The sequence below is a fragment of the Pogoniulus pusillus genome, chromosome 1 (genome assembly GCF_015220805.1).
Source record: "Pogoniulus pusillus isolate bPogPus1 chromosome 1, bPogPus1.pri, whole genome shotgun sequence".
NCBI lineage: Eukaryota > Metazoa > Chordata > Aves > Piciformes > Lybiidae > Pogoniulus > Pogoniulus pusillus.
In genome coordinates this window covers 38,214,912-38,232,796 of record NC_087264.1, presented here as the reverse complement: position 1 = coordinate 38,232,796, position 17,885 = coordinate 38,214,912, and the positions used below count along the sequence as shown (strand labels likewise).

The 17,885-nt window shown below is 43.2% G+C and overlaps 1 protein-coding gene across 1 annotated transcript in view; it reads left to right on the top strand.

The window, feature by feature from the left end:
- EGLN3 (egl-9 family hypoxia inducible factor 3) overlaps positions 1-17,321 on the top strand; it is a 30,200-nt gene extending 12,879 nt beyond the window's left edge. The window contains exons 2-5 of the mRNA XM_064148734.1: positions 8,790-8,909; positions 10,888-11,024; positions 12,023-12,096; positions 13,507-17,321. Coding sequence (XP_064004804.1) covers positions 8,790-8,909; positions 10,888-11,024; positions 12,023-12,096; positions 13,507-13,544 — 369 coding nt within the window. The 3' untranslated portion in view covers positions 13,545-17,321. The remainder of the gene's footprint in view (positions 1-8,789; positions 8,910-10,887; positions 11,025-12,022; positions 12,097-13,506) is intronic.
- Positions 17,322-17,885: the final 564 nt, after the last annotated feature.

The window sequence follows — 17,885 nt, the reverse complement described above, 5'->3', positions numbered from 1 at the left end:
GATGCTTTCTGGCAGAGCAGATCGGTCAGGCGGTGGCTCTTGGAGGAGAGGAGAGGACTGAAAGGATTTCCCGCGTGATGAAAGAGGGGCGATGAAAGCCCAGGTGAAAGTAAACCTAAAATTCAATTAAACCGACTTGTGTTTTTTCAAAGTGTGGGAATTAAATAAGCGTGTGTGCCTGTGTGTGCGTGCAGCTGGGGGGGGCAGGAAGACCAGTAAGAACCAGAACAGAGAAGCGCCTTGAGCGTCTGTGTGCAGCGAGCGTGGGTTTTCCCCTCTTCTCTCCGCAGCGTCTCCGTGAAGTGTACTCTGGAGTAAAGTTTGCGTTTGATCGGTGATCGCCTCACGCTCCGCACGTAGCACTGTCGTTAAGCCATCATCGGCCTGGCCTGAAGCCAGGGCTCCGCTAAGCGGTGGCGGGAGGTCTTTCTAAACTGCAACAGCCTTTATTGATACATTGATGCACTGCGCATGTTTACAGCTGCTAATTGGAGACTTAATCTGAATATCCTTGAGTGAACTAATTCACCGGCAGTAGCCGTGGTGGTGTGTGCCTGCTCCTCACGGCGAGCTGATCTTTACTGGGACTGTGCTGCCTCTGTGTGCGTGCCAGGCACAGCGGCTGAATCCCGGTGCAGCTGAAAGTGTAGGTTTAGGTTAGAGTAGAACGTAAAATAAAAATCATACCTGATTTTGCTGTTGCAGAAGATGAGACGATCGCCAGGGAATCTGGTGAAGTGCTAATTGACACACGTTGCAGAAATATGTAGATTAATTAAACATACAAGGAAGGATGTGAATCTTTTTAATTGCTAGAAGAAACAAAGATGCTCAATTCAGGGACAGCTGTCATCCTGTTCTTAGATTTGTTTCCTTAAATTTCAGTATTCTGTTTTCTCCTGGCCGTGCTCAGAGGCTGAACACAGAAGTGGTAGTTTAAAGCAAGAAGCATTATTTCACTTGGCTTAAGAAAAAAAAAAAAGAGGTGTGTGTGGTAAAAAGCAGTGCAGAAACAGTGTACAGGGGAAAGGCAAATGCTTGGCTTGCTTTCTTGCCTGGAAGAACAGAAGTCACATTCCTCTGCTCCCTTGATCAGGTTTTCTCTCGGTTTCCTAAACTGCCTGTTTATTTTAGGGTCCTGTGGGGTATCCATCAAGGGTGAAAGCTCAGGAAAACTCACCACTATCACTGAAGCTGGGCTTGCAAATGCTGCCTATTCTCTTGGCAGTTGTGGATGGTCACTGCCAACACGAAGCATGGGCTGTTCCATGCCTTCTGACTACACAGTGGCACTGCCCTAGCAGCCAGCTGCAACTCAGAGGGCAACCAGATTTATTTCTAAGTGTGTGTTCTGCTAAGAAGATAAATGAAAAATAGTCACAGTCTGAAGCTGTCTTTCACATTAATAGGCTCTTCAGGCTACGAAGAACTAAGTTTTGTTGCCACTTGTCAGAAAAGCTTCCTAAGCCCTGTTACGGATTCATTGAAGGAGAAGCTCATCTTTAGAGCAGCATCAGCCTGTGATCTAGCTTCTTTATGCACAGATTCCATAAGATTTGAAAGCTTGTTAAGAGTTCCTTGAGTCACCATTGGAATAACATGCCAGTCATCAAACAGCTGTGTGGCATGGAGACAATAAGTAAAAGAGCTTTCACAGGTGGTTCTTTGTTTCTGTCTTTAGTTCTAGAAGAAATACAATAAGCAGAAGCAGTTTTCCATCTTATGTCAATTAGAATAATATCAGGTAATAGTTGTTTTTCGGATGGTGAGCAAAGACAAACCAGTATCTTTGCATCTTTTTCCTGCAGGTGAGAGCAGAAGTCTTTCCCACAATTCCTACTTGCAGGCTGTTGTTCAGAAAACTCTTCAATGTGTGTCTTTATGCACCTGAAAATAATAAGCTACAATGGTGCATATGAAAGACCAAATGGAGTATAAAGGGAGAGGTAACATTTACAGTTCTTGGAAGATCTGAATCTAGTGTTCAAGACTGCATGCATCCAAGGAGAAGCAAGTAGCAGGCCACCTGGATAAAGTGCCATCCACAGAAAGGGGAGTTTCATACAGTTACAGGTGCTTCCTCAGGAGGAAGACATATTGAAAACAAAAAAAGCAGTAGTGGTGACATTGTACTCCTAAGATGAGAAGTTTTGAGAATAAGTGTATTTTTGCTTGTGTGGCTGCATCTTTGGCTATAGAAATATTTTCTTTCTTCCTCTGAAGTTTTCAGGGTCGCTGATATAAGAGCAGGAAGCGAAAGTAGCTGGACAGACTTACATGATTACAAGAGATAGTGCTCCAGAGATGAGTGGCCAGTTACTGAAGCAGGACCCTGCCAGGTTTTAATATCTTGTTTGCCATGGCTGTTTTGGCCCTTCAGTAGACATTTGTCACCTGCATCCAATACACCTTCTGTTGTTCAGGACTGCTTCTGCAAGCTAGTGAGGGAAGTATATTCAGGAAACTCCATTTGTAGCCAAGTTCATAGAGTTTGCTCTGCTTTGTGTTTCATGAAAGAAGGTAACTGCCCCAGAGTGTTTATTGATATTTCTATTGGCTTTTGTGTTTTATAGATGTCCTCCATATGGCATCAGTTTAGGCCTCTGTATGGAGATGAAAATTGAAAGGATGCAGGTGCCTTGCCCTGACAAATTCTAGCACTTTCCCCAGTGATTCTTAATTTCTGAAAATAGGCTACTTCCTCATGCTTTTCCCTTCTCTTGCCTCCACCCCTGAGCAGGAAGCTGATCAAAGAGGAGATGGGTATGTTTAGCTGTTTGATGGAAGACTGATAATCAAGTTAAGGGTGAGGAAATTAGGTATCTCATGCAATACTGCCACTGAAGACCATTTCATGTTTTGCATGACTGAAAACAAGCAGGGTTTTGCTTCCCCTTGAAACTGGTGATTCCCTTTCCAACAAGCATGAAGCTAATGTATCTAATTTTTTTTAACATAATTTTATTTCCTCTGTTCCCTCCCATCACTATAGAGTGCTAAATTAGACCAATTTTCCTACTTCATGCTTCAGTATAGTAGCTGAGTGCTTTAACTTTCATAAATTCAAACAAACTAATATTTAATAATGTTCATAAATATTTTATGCTTAACTGTTATAGGCTACACGGTAGAAAACACTTGGGTGCAATTGGGTGCAACGAGAAAGTACTTAAGAAACACCCTGTTGTGCCTGCATGTCAGACAAGCTTCTACTGAGAATCTCTTGTCTTTGATCATGAAATGTCAGACTGCTCATGCTCTTTTAATGTAGAGCAGGCTGTGTGCCTTTCCCTTTCTGGATGTACAGGCTGTGTGCATCTATAAACTAAAGTCAGGCTGGGTACAGTAAGCACCCAGGCCTATGTGAATCCTGGTAGTCCTCAGCTCCTAAAGTTGGGTCAAGTTATTTTTTTTTTTGTTGTCATTGTTCTCAAGTTCAGGACTGAGATCTCGACAGAAATTTGGGAAATCTGCAAGCATGCAGCCAAATAAAAATGTATCATCTGAAACCTTCAGTGCCTTATAGCACTGTTGATTCTTTTTATTACCTTGGTTTGCTAGGTGACAGAATACATCTGGTTGGAAGAGATCTCACAGATCATCCAGTCCAACCCTTGACCCAGCACTGGAGGGTCAGCATTAAACCATGTCCCTAAGAACCAGGTCCACATGCTGTTTGGACACCCCCCAGGGATGCTGATTTCACCACAGACCATTCCAGTGTTTGATAACCCTTTCAGTGAAGATTTCCTAATATCCAGTCTAAACCTCCCCTGGTGCAGTTTGAAACCATTTCCTTTACTTCTGTCACTTGCCACCAGGGAGAGGAGGCTGTCTCCTCCTCCCTCCAGCCTTCCTTCAGGTAGTTGTAGAGAGCGATGAGATCTCTCCCGAGTCTCTTCTTCTCTAGATGAAGAACCACAGCTCCCTCATCTGCTCCTCATAGAACATGTGCTCCAGGTTCTTCATGAGCCTCGTTGCCTTTCTCAAACCATCATAGTGATATTGCAGATCAGTGTTGCTTTGTGTCTGTGTAGTGCCTTTCATCTAGCAGACTTTACAAGTAATTTCTGAATTTAACTGTTTGATATACAAAACTGTGTGGAGATGTGATCTACACTAAGGATCAAAATTAGCAGCTGTTTAGCAGGATAGAGGAGAAAGTTGGTACAGGAAATAGAAAAGCATATTGTGGAGCCCTTGGTTTAATCTGCGAGGGTGGTTGGTGTTGGCAGAATAGAGTTAGCAGGCCTGAGTTTTCTCTGCTGGTTGCAAAGGGGAAGAAAATACAGGATCAGTACCACCTCTACAGTCTGCACTAGGAGTAATACTGAGACCTTGGCTTAGTGATAGCAGACAGGGAGAGCATCTCCTTCTGACCTGCTGTCTTCACCACTTCCTGTCAAGCAGTATTTGTTTTGACTTATGAGCATCTTCTTGCTGAGATACTCTCTGAAGCGTTTTGTTCCAACTGTTGGTCCACGCCAGCACTGCTTATTTTATGAAATGTAGCATAATGATGCCTCACAGCATGGTCCTGGCTATCAGCTAAGAGAATTTGGTTTTCTGCTTGCTACAAGCACTGGGAGGCAAGGAAAAACCCTCTCTATGGAACCTCTGTTTTTTTTTTAATCTGCCTCCAAAGCTTGCTGATGTCTTACAGATTGACTTGCAGATTTCTTTGGCTGACTTGAATGTAATGTTTAAAAAATGAGTGATGAATAACTTAACTTCTGCATGCTTCTGTGCACCACAGAATTTAACGATGATTTCTGGCTCCTTACTAAAGCTGGTAATTACTGCTTGTTTAACTGGTGGTTGATTTGCACCCTCTTGGGAAACCTAACATCTCTGAAAATGACAGTGCAGAAACTGCAGCCTTGATGGTTTGGTTTTTATTTTCCAAGTTCTGTACGCTTTAGTTATGGCTGTGAACTAGATCACTGGGTCTTCAGACTCCAGCGTGTGTGCAACTCTGTGTATCAGAGTCTTAATTGTTCAGCTGTTAAGACAAACTCACCCATTTTAACCGAAAATAAACTGGTAAATTCACACTGTAAATTGAGACAACTACAGTCATTGTAATGGGTTATATCAGAAAAAAGAAGTTAGGTAGATTCCTGCAATAATGAGTTTAGGTTTGGAGTTGGTTAATGAAAGGAATTGCTTCCAAAAATGGAGCAAAACAGCTAAAAGTATAGGAAATACTTTTTTTTTTTTCCTGAGACTCCACTTGCTCACCTGGTAAATGGTTTGATGATTATGGTCCAGCCTCTGGCTTTTGAAGCTAGCCTGTGCACTAAACTGGCAGACACCAGTGTTCACCTAAATTAAGTCTTGGTGATGCTTCTCATCTCCTGTTTCTTGTTTGCTTTGAATGAATGAATCCAAAAGTAGTCTAACAAGCTGGAATCCAGCTTGGCCTGCTCTGGAGCTGCTCCAGCTCATGTTCTGATAAAGCCTGGTATCATTTCAGCAGGCTCTAGGAGGACGAGAATGATTTCCCTTCATTGTTTAAGGTTTCATTCAAGTATTTGCCATGTGAGGGGGGGAAAAAAACTATTTCACTTCTGCTTTTTTTTCTCTTTGCTGCTTCTGCTGCTACTAGAAACTCTTTTCCTCTCTTCTCTTTTCTTAAAAGATAAGCTTGAGTGTGGCCAGTGCTTTTGGATTCTGTTGGAATTTTTCTACTTCTTCATCCCCAGGGACTCTGTTGCAGTTGCAAAAGGTGCATGCTGTAAATAAATAACACATCAACGTGTCCTAGTCAAAGCACATGTTCTGCTACAAGAACATATTATGTGAAGGAGGCCAGGGAAACTCTGGCCTTCTGCCCAGCTTTCAGTAGTAAGTAAAGCACCTAAATCCCTTTCAGGATCTGGCCTGAAATTTGTTATTCTTTGGGTCTTTTTGATTGTGGCATTAAAAAAATAGTAGTAGTACTGCATTGGTTTTTAGGCAGTTCAGTAATCTGAATCTGGAGTAATGTCTGCTCTCCAAAGAGAGACTTCTTGAAGGCCAGAGTTTTATGTTGTGCATCAACTTAAAAATGAGGTATTATCAGTCAGCAAAGTTTTATTGCCACTGTGCATTATTCCTCTGGCATGATTAGCAGAGCTCTGCTGAGCCAGTTCTTGTGCTGGTGCTATAGGTGTGCATCCCTCAGCAGCAGCTGTGCTTGCTGCAGAGGTGAGCACTCTGCTTCCCTGGCTCTCCTGGCACAGCCCTTCTCCCTGCCCATCCGTCCGCTGCTCTCTCTCTTGAACTCAGCTCCCAGAGTCATGTTCCCCAGTGTATGGATCAGGTTCATCAAAGGGTTACTATTTCAATCATTTGATGTAGTGCTTCTCTCAGTGCATAGGATGGATGAAAGGTGCACCTGTGTGAGCTGCTGTGCTAGCAACTGGGATGGGGAGATGCATGAAGGGATTATCAGTGAGGGTACAGCTCCCTCAAACCAATTCTACATTGCAGGTGCAGTTGGCTTGTAGTTTCCACCAGGCTTACACTCTTAAATTTGTTTTCAGTGCTAGGTGGGGCAACCCTTACTGCTGTTATCAGGCTGTTAGTGAAATGAAAGTTCAGCTGTGGGGCTGTTTAACAGCAGAATGAAAATAGAGTAGACAGGACCTATGGCAAGGCATCTAGCCAACTACCAGTCATGATGGAAGTGGGCTTATTGCTTGGAATTAGAGGTGTTCGCTCACATTTGCTGGCCCTGGAAGCCACCAGCACCCAAGCTGTGGCCTGAGGCACTGGGCCAAGGAGCAGCCTCTGGGGACTTTCTGCTGCCCACAGGTACCGTTCTGATGGTGCTTGTGGGGAGGAAGAAAAGTCAATTCACACATGAAATGCAGAGTTTTGTGTGCATCTGTCCTATCTGGCTGACTCCTATGAATAGTTTCTGTTCTTGGTAGCAGGGGGTCCAAGGAATCCACTGCACTGGCTGGCAGTAACTTCTGTGCTGATGTTTGTTGGCAGAGTGAAATTACCTTTGTGATTAAAGCAGTGTAGTCTGTATTCTATCTGGTTGTGTCCCTGATGAGAACAGCATGGTTTTAGCAGAAAACAAGGCCTCTGAGATTGCTAGATAAAAATTTGAGTTACTCCTAGTAAAGCCTGGACTGTCAATCTTCAGTACTATCAGCTGTGCTTGACAGATTATTTGGGACAAGTCATGCAAATGATGCACAATCACATCTTCATTCTGTGGGACAGGGGTGTACGGTACTCCTGCATTCAAAGCTAAGATGTTATGGTCTGGATGGCTGGGGAACTGGATGGACGAAAACCTGGGTGGACGTTTGGGCCTGGAGGGTCATGTGTTTATAGATAGAGACTGGTAAGAAATGGAGCATCACAGGCATCTCTCCTGGTAGCTGACATGCTAACCACCTTTATCAGTAATCAAAAGCAGTTGGCTGAATGCAGTTGTCAAGTCTGGAGATTGAAGGGGTCCAGTTGATGTACTCAAGGAGAGGGCTACTACTGAAAGGAACCCAGATGGGCTGGAGAAACCTAATGAAATTAAACATAGACGAATGCAAAATCCTGCCCCTGAGAAGGAGCTGCCCCTTGCAGCAGGCTGCGAAGTAGCTCTGCTGCCTAGGCAAGCTGGTGGTCTTGATGGGCAGTGAGCTGGTGTGCCCGTGCACAACAGAGCCCAGGGCAGTAGTCACAGAAGCACAGCATGTAGACTGAGGGGAATCATTATTGCCCTGTCTTCATCCCTGGGGAAACCACTTCTGGATACCATGCCCAGTTTTCCAGCTGAACTTGGTCCATCATCTCCCATCACTCTAGCAAACAGTGAAAGGAGATGTCAGAGGAGTGTGAACAAGACTCCTATTGCCACAGCTTCAGTGGGTTAAACTCCATGGAAGGTGATTAACACTACCAAGTAGTTCCAATAGTGAAGAAATGATGCGAGACAAAGATCTGGTGTTCTACCAGCAGCCTCCCTGCATCGTGCTCAGGCTGCTAATGGTTTCTACTCAAGTTTAATAAACTTTTGCTGTAAAAACCCTTTTAAGATGTGTTGACTTCATGTGGTTTGGAGAAATTAATGTAAGGCTTATCTCATCATTGAAGGTGAAATTTAAACAAACTGTGAACTAAGTGATTGTATCAGCAAGTCCAGGGATGATCAAAGAGAGAAGTATGCTTCTGCAAGCTGTTTGGTTAGTTCTGTGGCTCAGTCCATGTATGCAAACATGCACTGCCCTGTGCAAACACAGCACAAAGGAGTTGCAGATTTTTTGCAGACTTTGTTCTGTGAACTTTTGCCCACACCTCCTGGAGACCCTCACTTCGTATTGGGCCTTAGGGAGGTATATGACAGGGACTGGAAGATATGAGTGAGGCATGGCTCTGTAGGATTGTTTCCTATTTTCATTGTGACTAGCAAATCAGTTTTGCAATGACTCCTCATCTTTAGGAACTAAAGCAAATTTGAGCTGAAGACTGCCTCGAAGTCACAAAGCTTGTAAAGAACAGTAAGCTTGTACCATACATACCAGGGTTTTAGCTTAATACATTTTTGGTTGGTGTTTTTTTTGATCCTACTTTAGTGCATATATTGTGAAATATGAAGGGATGTCACTCTGGCTTACTGACCCAGTGAAAGAAGCATGTGCAAAGATACATTCTGGTGGTGTCTGCTGTAGGTTTTGGCTTGCTCGTCTGAAAAATGCTGAGCCAAACTGGAGGGGGAGGGATGTTTAGCAAATAAACACTGAAGGTGAACATCTTGTAGACTTTATCTTCAACAATCTTTGTCTTTGATTCAGGCTATGGTGGCTTGCTACCCTGGAAATGGAACTGGGTATGTTCGTCATGTGGACAATCCAAACGGCGATGGGCGCTGCATCACCTGTATTTATTACCTGAATAAGAACTGGGACTCCAAGGTGAGTAAGCCATGGGACTGAGGCAGAACACAAAGGAAAAACTGCTTCAGAAACAGAGCTTTGGAGCTGTCACTTGCTTCTGTGAACTCTGGTGAACTTCTGAGCAGCTGATGCATTCTTTATTTCTGCATTTTTTTTCTGGGTGTTTATGACAATCTTTGGAAGTAAGGATCTAAACTGTTTACTTGTCATTCTCTATCCCATCCCACACATACTCTTTTGTTGTTGTAGAATAAAGCTTCTAAGCACTGGGCTCTTACACTTTGTTTAGAGGAAACAGCAATGAAGCACGAGAAAGAAAAACAATTCACTAAAGAATAAGTAGAGCCTGGGAGCAGAATAAAATGAAAGCCCAAATTTGGGACTTGAGCATTTTTGACACTCTCTCTTCAGGCTAACCTGCAAAATCGTAGAATTGTCAGGTCTGAAAGGGACCTCAAAGATCATTTAGTTCCAACCCCCTTCCACAGGCAGAGACATCTCCCACTAGAACAGGTCACTCAAGGCCTCAACCAACCTAGCCGTGAACACCTCCAGAGAGGGAGCATCCACAACCTCCCTGGGCAACCTGTTCCAGGTGCAAATATCAAATCTATTTTGTGCACTGCACTTTTATCCTAATAGTGGCCACTTAGGTGCTTCCTCACTAAGATAACTACCTGAAACCCAGGACACTGGTGGAGAGTATTATGTGGGTGTGATGGTAATTTTATGCAAATGTATGCCAGAGGAGATGCAGTATAAGCATGCTGGCCCTTGAAAGCAACCACGTTGCTTTAAACCTAACCTAATAGTTTCTTACTGAGGTTTGCATGCCACGTGGTGGTACTAAGTCAGGTCAGGTCTGGGTTGGCAGCATTTCCCTGCACTTTGTGGTGCAGCATAAAAGCCTCCAAAGAGTTGTCTCACAGCAGCAAGGAGGAAGCAGAGTTCACCGGCATCTCTTGAAGCTTCTGCAGCATGTACGTGTCACCAGATGTTTTCTCTGAAGCTCACAGCACACAGAGAGAAATGGTGTGGTAGAGTAACCAGGCTATGTCATAAACAAGGATAAGACTGGCTTGGAGGTATAATGCATGCATATATGCCTTTATAAGAAGTTGCTTGCACACCCAGCTATAGAAGAGACTTTTGTCTTCCCAGGGTCTAAAAGTTAACTCCTATGAGGTCAAACACAGGCTCTGAAATGCGGTAAGCAGTATCTAGCAATTGCTGGGAGGAGAGTCTGTTCTCAGGTTTGTTAGATGGAGCAGTCTTACCTGCCTTGTGGTATTCACTGGTTCTAGAGTGTTTGTTACAGGGAGAGCATCGTCTTTATCTTGATTTGTTTTCAGAATCACAGAACGTGTCTGGTTGGAAGAGACCTCAAAGATCCAGTCCAACTGTTGACCCAGCAGGGCTACCTGTGGCAGGGGGGGTGGACTAGATGATCTTTTGAGGTCTCTTCCAGTCCCCTGACATTCTGTGATTCTGTGGCTCTGTGAACACTAAACCATGTCCCTAAGTGCCAGGTCCACGTGCCACTTGGACACCCCCAAGGGTGGTGACTCCACCTGGGGTCCCTGGGCAGAGCGTTCCAGTGTTTGATAAGCCTCCCTGTGAAGAAATATTTCCTAATACCCAGCCTAAACCTCCCCTGGAGCAGCTTGAAACCATTTTTTCTAGTCCTGCTGCTTGCCACCAAGGAGAAGAGGCTGCCCCCTCCTTCCTTCAGGTAGTTGTAGCGAGCAATGAGGCCTCCCCTCAGCCTCCTTTTCTCCAGACTGGACAATACAACTCAGTTTACTTTATCCAGATGCTTATGCTGAAACATTACGGATGGGGAAAATCAAGGTGTACGATGTTCTGGTATGGTTATATAGCAGTCTAACTTATTGATAGGTGTTTATTCTTCATTTGTTGGGTGCTGAAGAGGTAGAAAGAAGTCACTGTTTGCATGAATGTGTGGTGGAAAAATTAAACTTTCCTTTTCTTCCAGCTGCATGGTGGCATTCTTCGGATATTCCCAGAAGGGAAGTCCTACGTAGCAGATGTTGAGCCGATTTTTGACCGGTTACTATTTTTTTGGTCAGATCGAAGGAATCCACATGAAGTTCAGCCTTCTTATGCAACCAGGTAAGTAATATATTTAGTGTTGATATCTGGCCAGGAAAAAAAACAAAGCATCTCTTCTACCAGTATTTGTATTTTGAAATTAATGACCATCAGGTGTGTGTTGAAATTCAGGCATGCACAGAAAATAGATAGTTAGATTTTGAGTGGATTTTCTGGTTTTGAGGCACTGGGAATTCTTTCATCAAATGAGGAAGAACAAGTCTGAATGCTAAAATTCCACATGTGCTTGGAAAAAAGAAGTTCTTTTACCACTGACAGGAGAAATCTGCCAAGACAGGCATAGCTGTTTAGTTGGGAGAAGCTCAGTTATACTTTTGCCCTCACAACACTATAGGGATTCTTGGGGCTACTATCTGTCGACAGGCTACAGAAAGCTGATGTGACACAGGGCAACCCCTAAGCTGCCTACAGGTGCCTCAAAGCAGGAAAACGTGCAAAGGTCTGTAAGCTGCTTTTGCCCTCTGTAACCAGAGGCTGTGCACTCTTGTGCCTCCCAGCAGAAATTCTCACCTATATCTCTATGTTACTTGATAAAATACACATTGAACATATTGTCAGGGCCTCCAAGAAGGTTGGAAAGGGACTGTTTACCAAGGCCTGTGGTGATACAATGAGGAGCAATGGTTTTAGAGAAGAGTAGATTTAGGCTGGGTGTTAGGAGGAATTTCTTTATCGTGAGGATAGGGGAATGCTGGAACAGGTTGCTCAGGGAGGTAGTTAGGATCTCATCCTTGGAGGTATTCAAGGTCAAGCTTGATGGGACTCTGGGCAACCTGATCTACTTGAGGATGTTTCTGCTCAGTGCAGGGGGGGTTGGACTAGATGACCTATGGAGGTCCCTTCCAACCCAAACCATTCTATGATTCTTTGTTATTTGTGTCCTGCCTTTTTATCCACTAACCCAGTTTTGTTCTTTACTTTCTCCATAAGCATAAACCCCAAGGGCTCTATTTTAATATCAAAAGCTGAAACAAGGACAAGATTTCTTTCTTTTATAGATATGCCATGACTGTGTGGTATTTTGACGCTGAAGAAAGAGCAGAAGCAAAAAAAAAGTTCAGGAACTTAACCGGTATGATTCTTTTATGAGTGTTCAATGGAAACAGTTTAATGCATTTTGATATTTTCAAGGTCAGAGATGGTCTGGGAAGAATTCTGTAGCTGTATGGGTACACTTTTCTATTTAGAAAGATTTTTCATTAGTCACTTATTTTATGCAAAGTGAGGAAGTGGTAGAAGAGGTGTCAGGCCTGGCCTCTGCATCCTTGATGAGTGTGATGGGGAACAAGGGTGAGACGGTTTCTGATTTCTCTCCTAAAAGGCCGTGGAGACTTTGTTGCACCACGAGGTGTCTGCTCTAGTCTAAGCTCTTCTTTTATTATTTGGAAAGTATATTTTGTCTCTTCCACATTTTGTTTAGTACAGTCCTGAGACTTACAAAAATAGCTTCATAATCATGTTCTCTAGATATTCTGAATGAATAGGACCTGTCTAGTTGGGGGCTTTTGATTACACGTGCATAAAATATATATGTGTATACACACACATATTTTATGTGTAAGTGCATCCTATAAATGTATCTTATGAGTGCATCATTTGGCAGGCAGTTGCAAGGGTATCTGTGACCATGGTACACTTCAAGAGCTACCTGCATTCAGCTGGGTCTCACAGATAGCTTACAGTTGGCCCAGAGGCAAGCCTGGGAAGAGGTGACCCCAGCTTACCTAATGGCAGTCACGCTGCCTGCTAGTGTAGTAGTGGCATATAAATAATGGACTGAGTTGCCCAGCTGTGCTCCACCACCCTACCTGGAGCCATGCTCAAGGATTTGCTGTTTGAAGCAGCTGAAGATCTGGTCTTCAGGGACTACCTCAGGCAGTTTCTCAAAATACGGTGTGGAGAGTGCTCGTTGTCTCTTTTAATGTGTGCCGTGAACGCACCTTGGTAAGGTTGTAGTCAGATGCTTTCAGAACAGACCAATTGTCATTTCTAGCTGGCATGCAAAGCAAATACTGCCTTCACCCTTAAAGGAGATCATGAGCAAGGAGCCAAGAATGGGAGGTAAAGTATCACAGATTTGGTGTTTGTGATATTGGGTGTCTTAAATAGTGCATGAGTCTCCTTTGGTTTTGACAGGCCTGCAGTGATAGGATGAGGGACAATGGTTTGAAATTAGAGAAGAGCAGATTTAGATTGGATGTTATGAACAAGTTCTTTACTATGAGGGTGGTGGAACACTGGAACAGGTTACCCAGGGAGGTAGTTGAGGCCCCATTCCTGCAGATATTCAAGAGGAGGCTCAAGAGGATTCTGGGCAACCTGATCTAGTGGATGATGCTCCTGTTGACTGCAGAAGGGGTTGGACTAGATAATCTTTAGAGGTCCCTTCCAATCCAGACCATTCTATGATTCTGTTTTCAGGTGAATGCTGTCAGAACCCTCTGGCTTAACTGCCTCTTCTCTTTTTATCTTTTCAATGTAGATGCAAGGAAGAGAGAAGCACCTCATAATGAAGACTGATTGACTGTTTCTGAACTCTTTGTGAGGAAATAAGATCCCAAAGATGACCTCTATTTCCAGCAAACAAGGGCAATTTTTTGTTATGCACAAGAACACACTGGTTGTGTCCAACGTGTGCATCTTATATTGATGGTACTTAAATGAATCTTCTGTTATGCCTACATCTGGCAGAAGGGACACTTGTTTTCTATTTGTCTTTTGCTGGAAACAGTAACCAGGGTTAAAAGGAAAAAAAAAAAGGAAAAGGACAAAAAAGAGTATCACTAAACCTAGTGGCAGAGGCTTTTGGTTGCTCTTGTAACCAAGATAATGATCATTGGAAGTAGTGGTAAAAATCTGAGTCTTATTTGCACTTTAATGGGGGTAGGGAACGGAATATAGTTCGGTGGGAAGGAGTTTTACAAGTTTAAAATCTGTGGCAGACTGCTACCAGGCAAGGAGAGATATTGGAAATGTGAAATTAAACTGTATTTTTCTAGAGGGTCATCCTGTGCTCTGTCCCATATACTGCTCATCACTTTGCTGTGCAGAGCAGCAGCTCAGCCCTTGGGCAGCATGACTTTCCAAACAGATTTTTATCTACACAGCCATCACATTTCCTGGATTTCGTTTGCTTGTCAAGATTAAAATTCTAGCTAGGTGGTTGCACTGCCCTTTCTGTCCCAGGGCTGAAGGGTTCGTAGTTATGCATCTGTCCATGACTTTGTAAAGCAGTTTCCTGTCTGTTCCAAGTGGGAGCGGTTGTACCTTTTCTGTCTTCATGGTGTGGTAAAGCAGCTGTTTTCTCCCAGTGGCCCACAATGCATTGGCACTAAAGGCCAATGATACATAGAATTGTGATTTTTGTGGCTTCTCCATCTACCATATTTAATATGTCACAGATATGAGTTTGAAAGGAAAGGCTAATATCTGGAAGTCTTGACAAATGTATGGGTAACTTAGACTTGATTTCTGTGCTGCTTATCCTTAGTCAACACATTTGTTTAACTTTGCATGCCTCTGTAATTGGAATGAAACAGTGATTCTGTTTCAGCTGATCTGCTATGCCAGGTAACTACTTGTGCTGTGCCCAAGCCGTGACATCAGTTATTCAAACAGAAAAGCACATTATAATTATTTTTTTCCTCTCCATTGTTTATTTTGTTTCAAACTTACTAGACTCAATGAGTAACTGGTGAGCCATCTCCAGTCTGCCTAAGCTTCTATAGCCAGCACTTACTATGCAGTTCAGAATAGCTCTTGATGAAGCTGGGAGCTGGCAGTGGATGTATTTATCAATCACACTAATTGTTCTTAACCTAATACACTCACTTGCATTCATTTTTGTCTTGTGTTGTCAGCGTGTGTGTCAGACCCTGCCAAATGTTCCAGATAGGTGCCCTCTTCGTCTCATGTTTTCCTGTGCCACCTTGCCTGCACTGGTGAAGGTGGTCTGTCTGAAACACTGGCCCCTGCACCAGTTCACCACGCTGTTCTGGAACTGCAGCCCAGTTCTGTTGCGTGGTGAGCTAGGGAATGGAACAGTTTGCATGCAATGGCAACTGCTAAACATCAGTTACAGAAGGATAACAGCTGGATAGGACCAAAAAGAAATAACTTGAGTGATATAAAAAAAAATAGCAATGGAGGTTTGTTTTTTTTTAAGTAGCTCTGTCTCTTTAGACAAAAAAAGACAACCAAAACAAACAAACAAACAAAAAAAACAACCCTGGACATCCTTCAGCTTGTCCTTGAATTCTGAATGTAAATACATTAGTGCTAAGAAACCCCTCATCCTCTCTGGCTTCTCCCAGAGATCCGTCTATGGTCTTAGGTGCTGGACTTTTTTCAGCCTGACCACTGTGCACCTTAAGAGAGGAATATGAGGGAAAGTGTGTGGGAAATAGTCTTATAACTCAAGACTAAAAAAAGACAAATAATGTCATAAATGTCCTTTAATGTCAGGAAAAACATTATTCCACTATGGTTGCTTCTAAGTGGCACAGCGTAGGGCTTAAAGGAAACTTAATGATAACTTGGAATTCTCTTTCTGCAATGTTCATGTGGAAGGAGAAAGAATTAGGGCTTGCCCCTGAGAGTGAAAGGTATCCCTTTGGAAAATGAGTGATGTTGGAAAAGGACTGCCACAGGATTATTACTTAAAGTCAAGGGGAGTAGAACCCAGCCTGTTGTATTGCTGGGCAAAGTTGATCATGGCACGTAATTTTGCAACTCCTACATGACTTTAAAGGAGGAAAAGACAGATAAAACAGAGCAGAGCAAGCCTTGCTTAGCCTTTAGAAACTGTAACCTTAAAAAAATGCACTAGAAAGAGATGTTAGTACACATCTCACTGGAGCCTAGAACAGTATAGAAACAGTGGGGTGGGAAGGGGAGAGGCTTTGTATAAAGGTTCAAACAGAAAGGTTGCCTCTGTTGCTACCACCTGGTTTCAGCAGGGGTCAGCAGAACGTGTGGTGGATGAAGCATGGAGCAGTATAGATGCATTTCTTGTAAATAAAGTAAGCACTTAGAGTTTTAGCCAACATCTTTGTGATCCCAGATAGGAGAGAGCAATTATTCTGTGGCAGATGTAATTGTTTTTTCTTTATTAACACATATAATTAAGTTCAAAAAAGTTGAGGACACAGGATTTTGAAACCAATTCTCAGTCCTGTGTTGCAGACCTTTGCCCCATTTCCAGATCAGTGGGATGATCTCCTTGGAAGATGCTGCCGTTTAATTGAGTGGAGTGTGTTAGTCATGTAGGAATCCACAGGCTTGTTGTTTTCTATGCAGATTTCTCTTGCTTGTCTCTGAAATTGTTGCAAAATGCTCTGCAAGAATGCAGTCGTCTGAAGAACTGCGGGGGGGAGCAGGCTGCTGCAGTAGGGAGGGCATTTCAAGGAGGCTCTTTCCTTGTGCTTTGTCTTCACAACAAACTGAAACACGTATGGCTACACAGCACTTGCAACCCAGTAGTGAAAAAGAGTGTTTTTTCCTAAGGCATTTTATTTCTAGTCCTCCAGAAACTGGTTTTGGTTTTAGTTCTGTGTTTGGTTGGGTTATAACCTTTAGGTAATGTGCCTTCATCACATGTATCTGTGAAGATGTTACATGCCACCTATGTGTGCCATGCTAGTTTTTCATGGCTCTTTAATTAATATGGTTGCCTTTTCCGTGTGCAACTGCATTAAAAACATGCAAAGCCACTGAAGCCAGTTTTAAACAGGTGGTTTTAATTGTGCAGGGAGGTTGAAGGCCAAGAGAGAGAGACTACTTTTTATTCTTAAACCTGTAACCACTGGCCTTTTGTGCAAAACAGCCTTTAATAAATCTTGTTTTCTCTAGATTTCTTCTGGTTTTATGAAGAGCAACCTCTGTAGAATAGTGTCTAAAAACATCCAATCTTCCCCCCCCCCTTCCTTGGCTTTAAACAGTTTTATTCCTTTCCTATTGAGTTTTTAAAAAATGTTGGAGTATATTATGTGTAATTATTTGTTGTTGCAAAGTAGCTGGCTCTAACACCCCTTGCAAATAGCTGTTTGCAGGCAAGTAACTAGTTCTACTTGGACTGTGGTGTACTCCCAGCAGATATCTGAGAGTGAGTTATAACTACATCTTCTCTTGTCAGGTTGTATGCTGGTCAGCAATCCTGGCATTTTGCATTGGATTGATAGACAAACCCCTAGTAGTATTTTGCCATACATCACATTTTGTGTTCTTTTTACTATTGAAAAGAAAAAAAAATCCCAAACCTGTTGTGGCAGGAGTCAATAAACACTGGGTCATGTTCAATGTTGTCCTGTGCAAATCTTTTCACTCTTGTGTCTTACCGTGGCTAGGGTGGGTTGTGGCAGGTGGGTGTAGTGCCACGCAGGTGGATGAAGGGTGGTGGCACTGCACAGAGGTGACACCGAAATCCACTGGTCAGTGCTGTCCTTTGCTGTTGAGGAGAGATCTGTCTGTTGCCATCAGCTTGGCTTGTTTCCTTGTGCACTTCCTGCTATACTGAAATTGCTTACCTTGCTAGAGACCCTCCTCTTGAAATGCCTATTTGTTTTCACACTCCTGTGGAACTAGATAACATTCTTATGATTCAATTGTTGTCTGATAAGTTTTATTTTTAGCAGCATTCACATCCTCCCCCTGCTACTTTTCCAGCTTGAGTCTCACAGTGTTCTCTTGCAGCCACAGGGAAGGCTTCTCCTCACTCCCCGTTGAATGAAAGCCAGGACATTGTCACTCATCAGTTAAAGTGCTGTGAACTTTCACAGAGTTGTGAATAGTGGGACTTACTCCCCTCTGTGTTAGAGACACTTTCTGTTCTGGCAGCCTTGGGTTTGGTTTTACTTTTTTTTG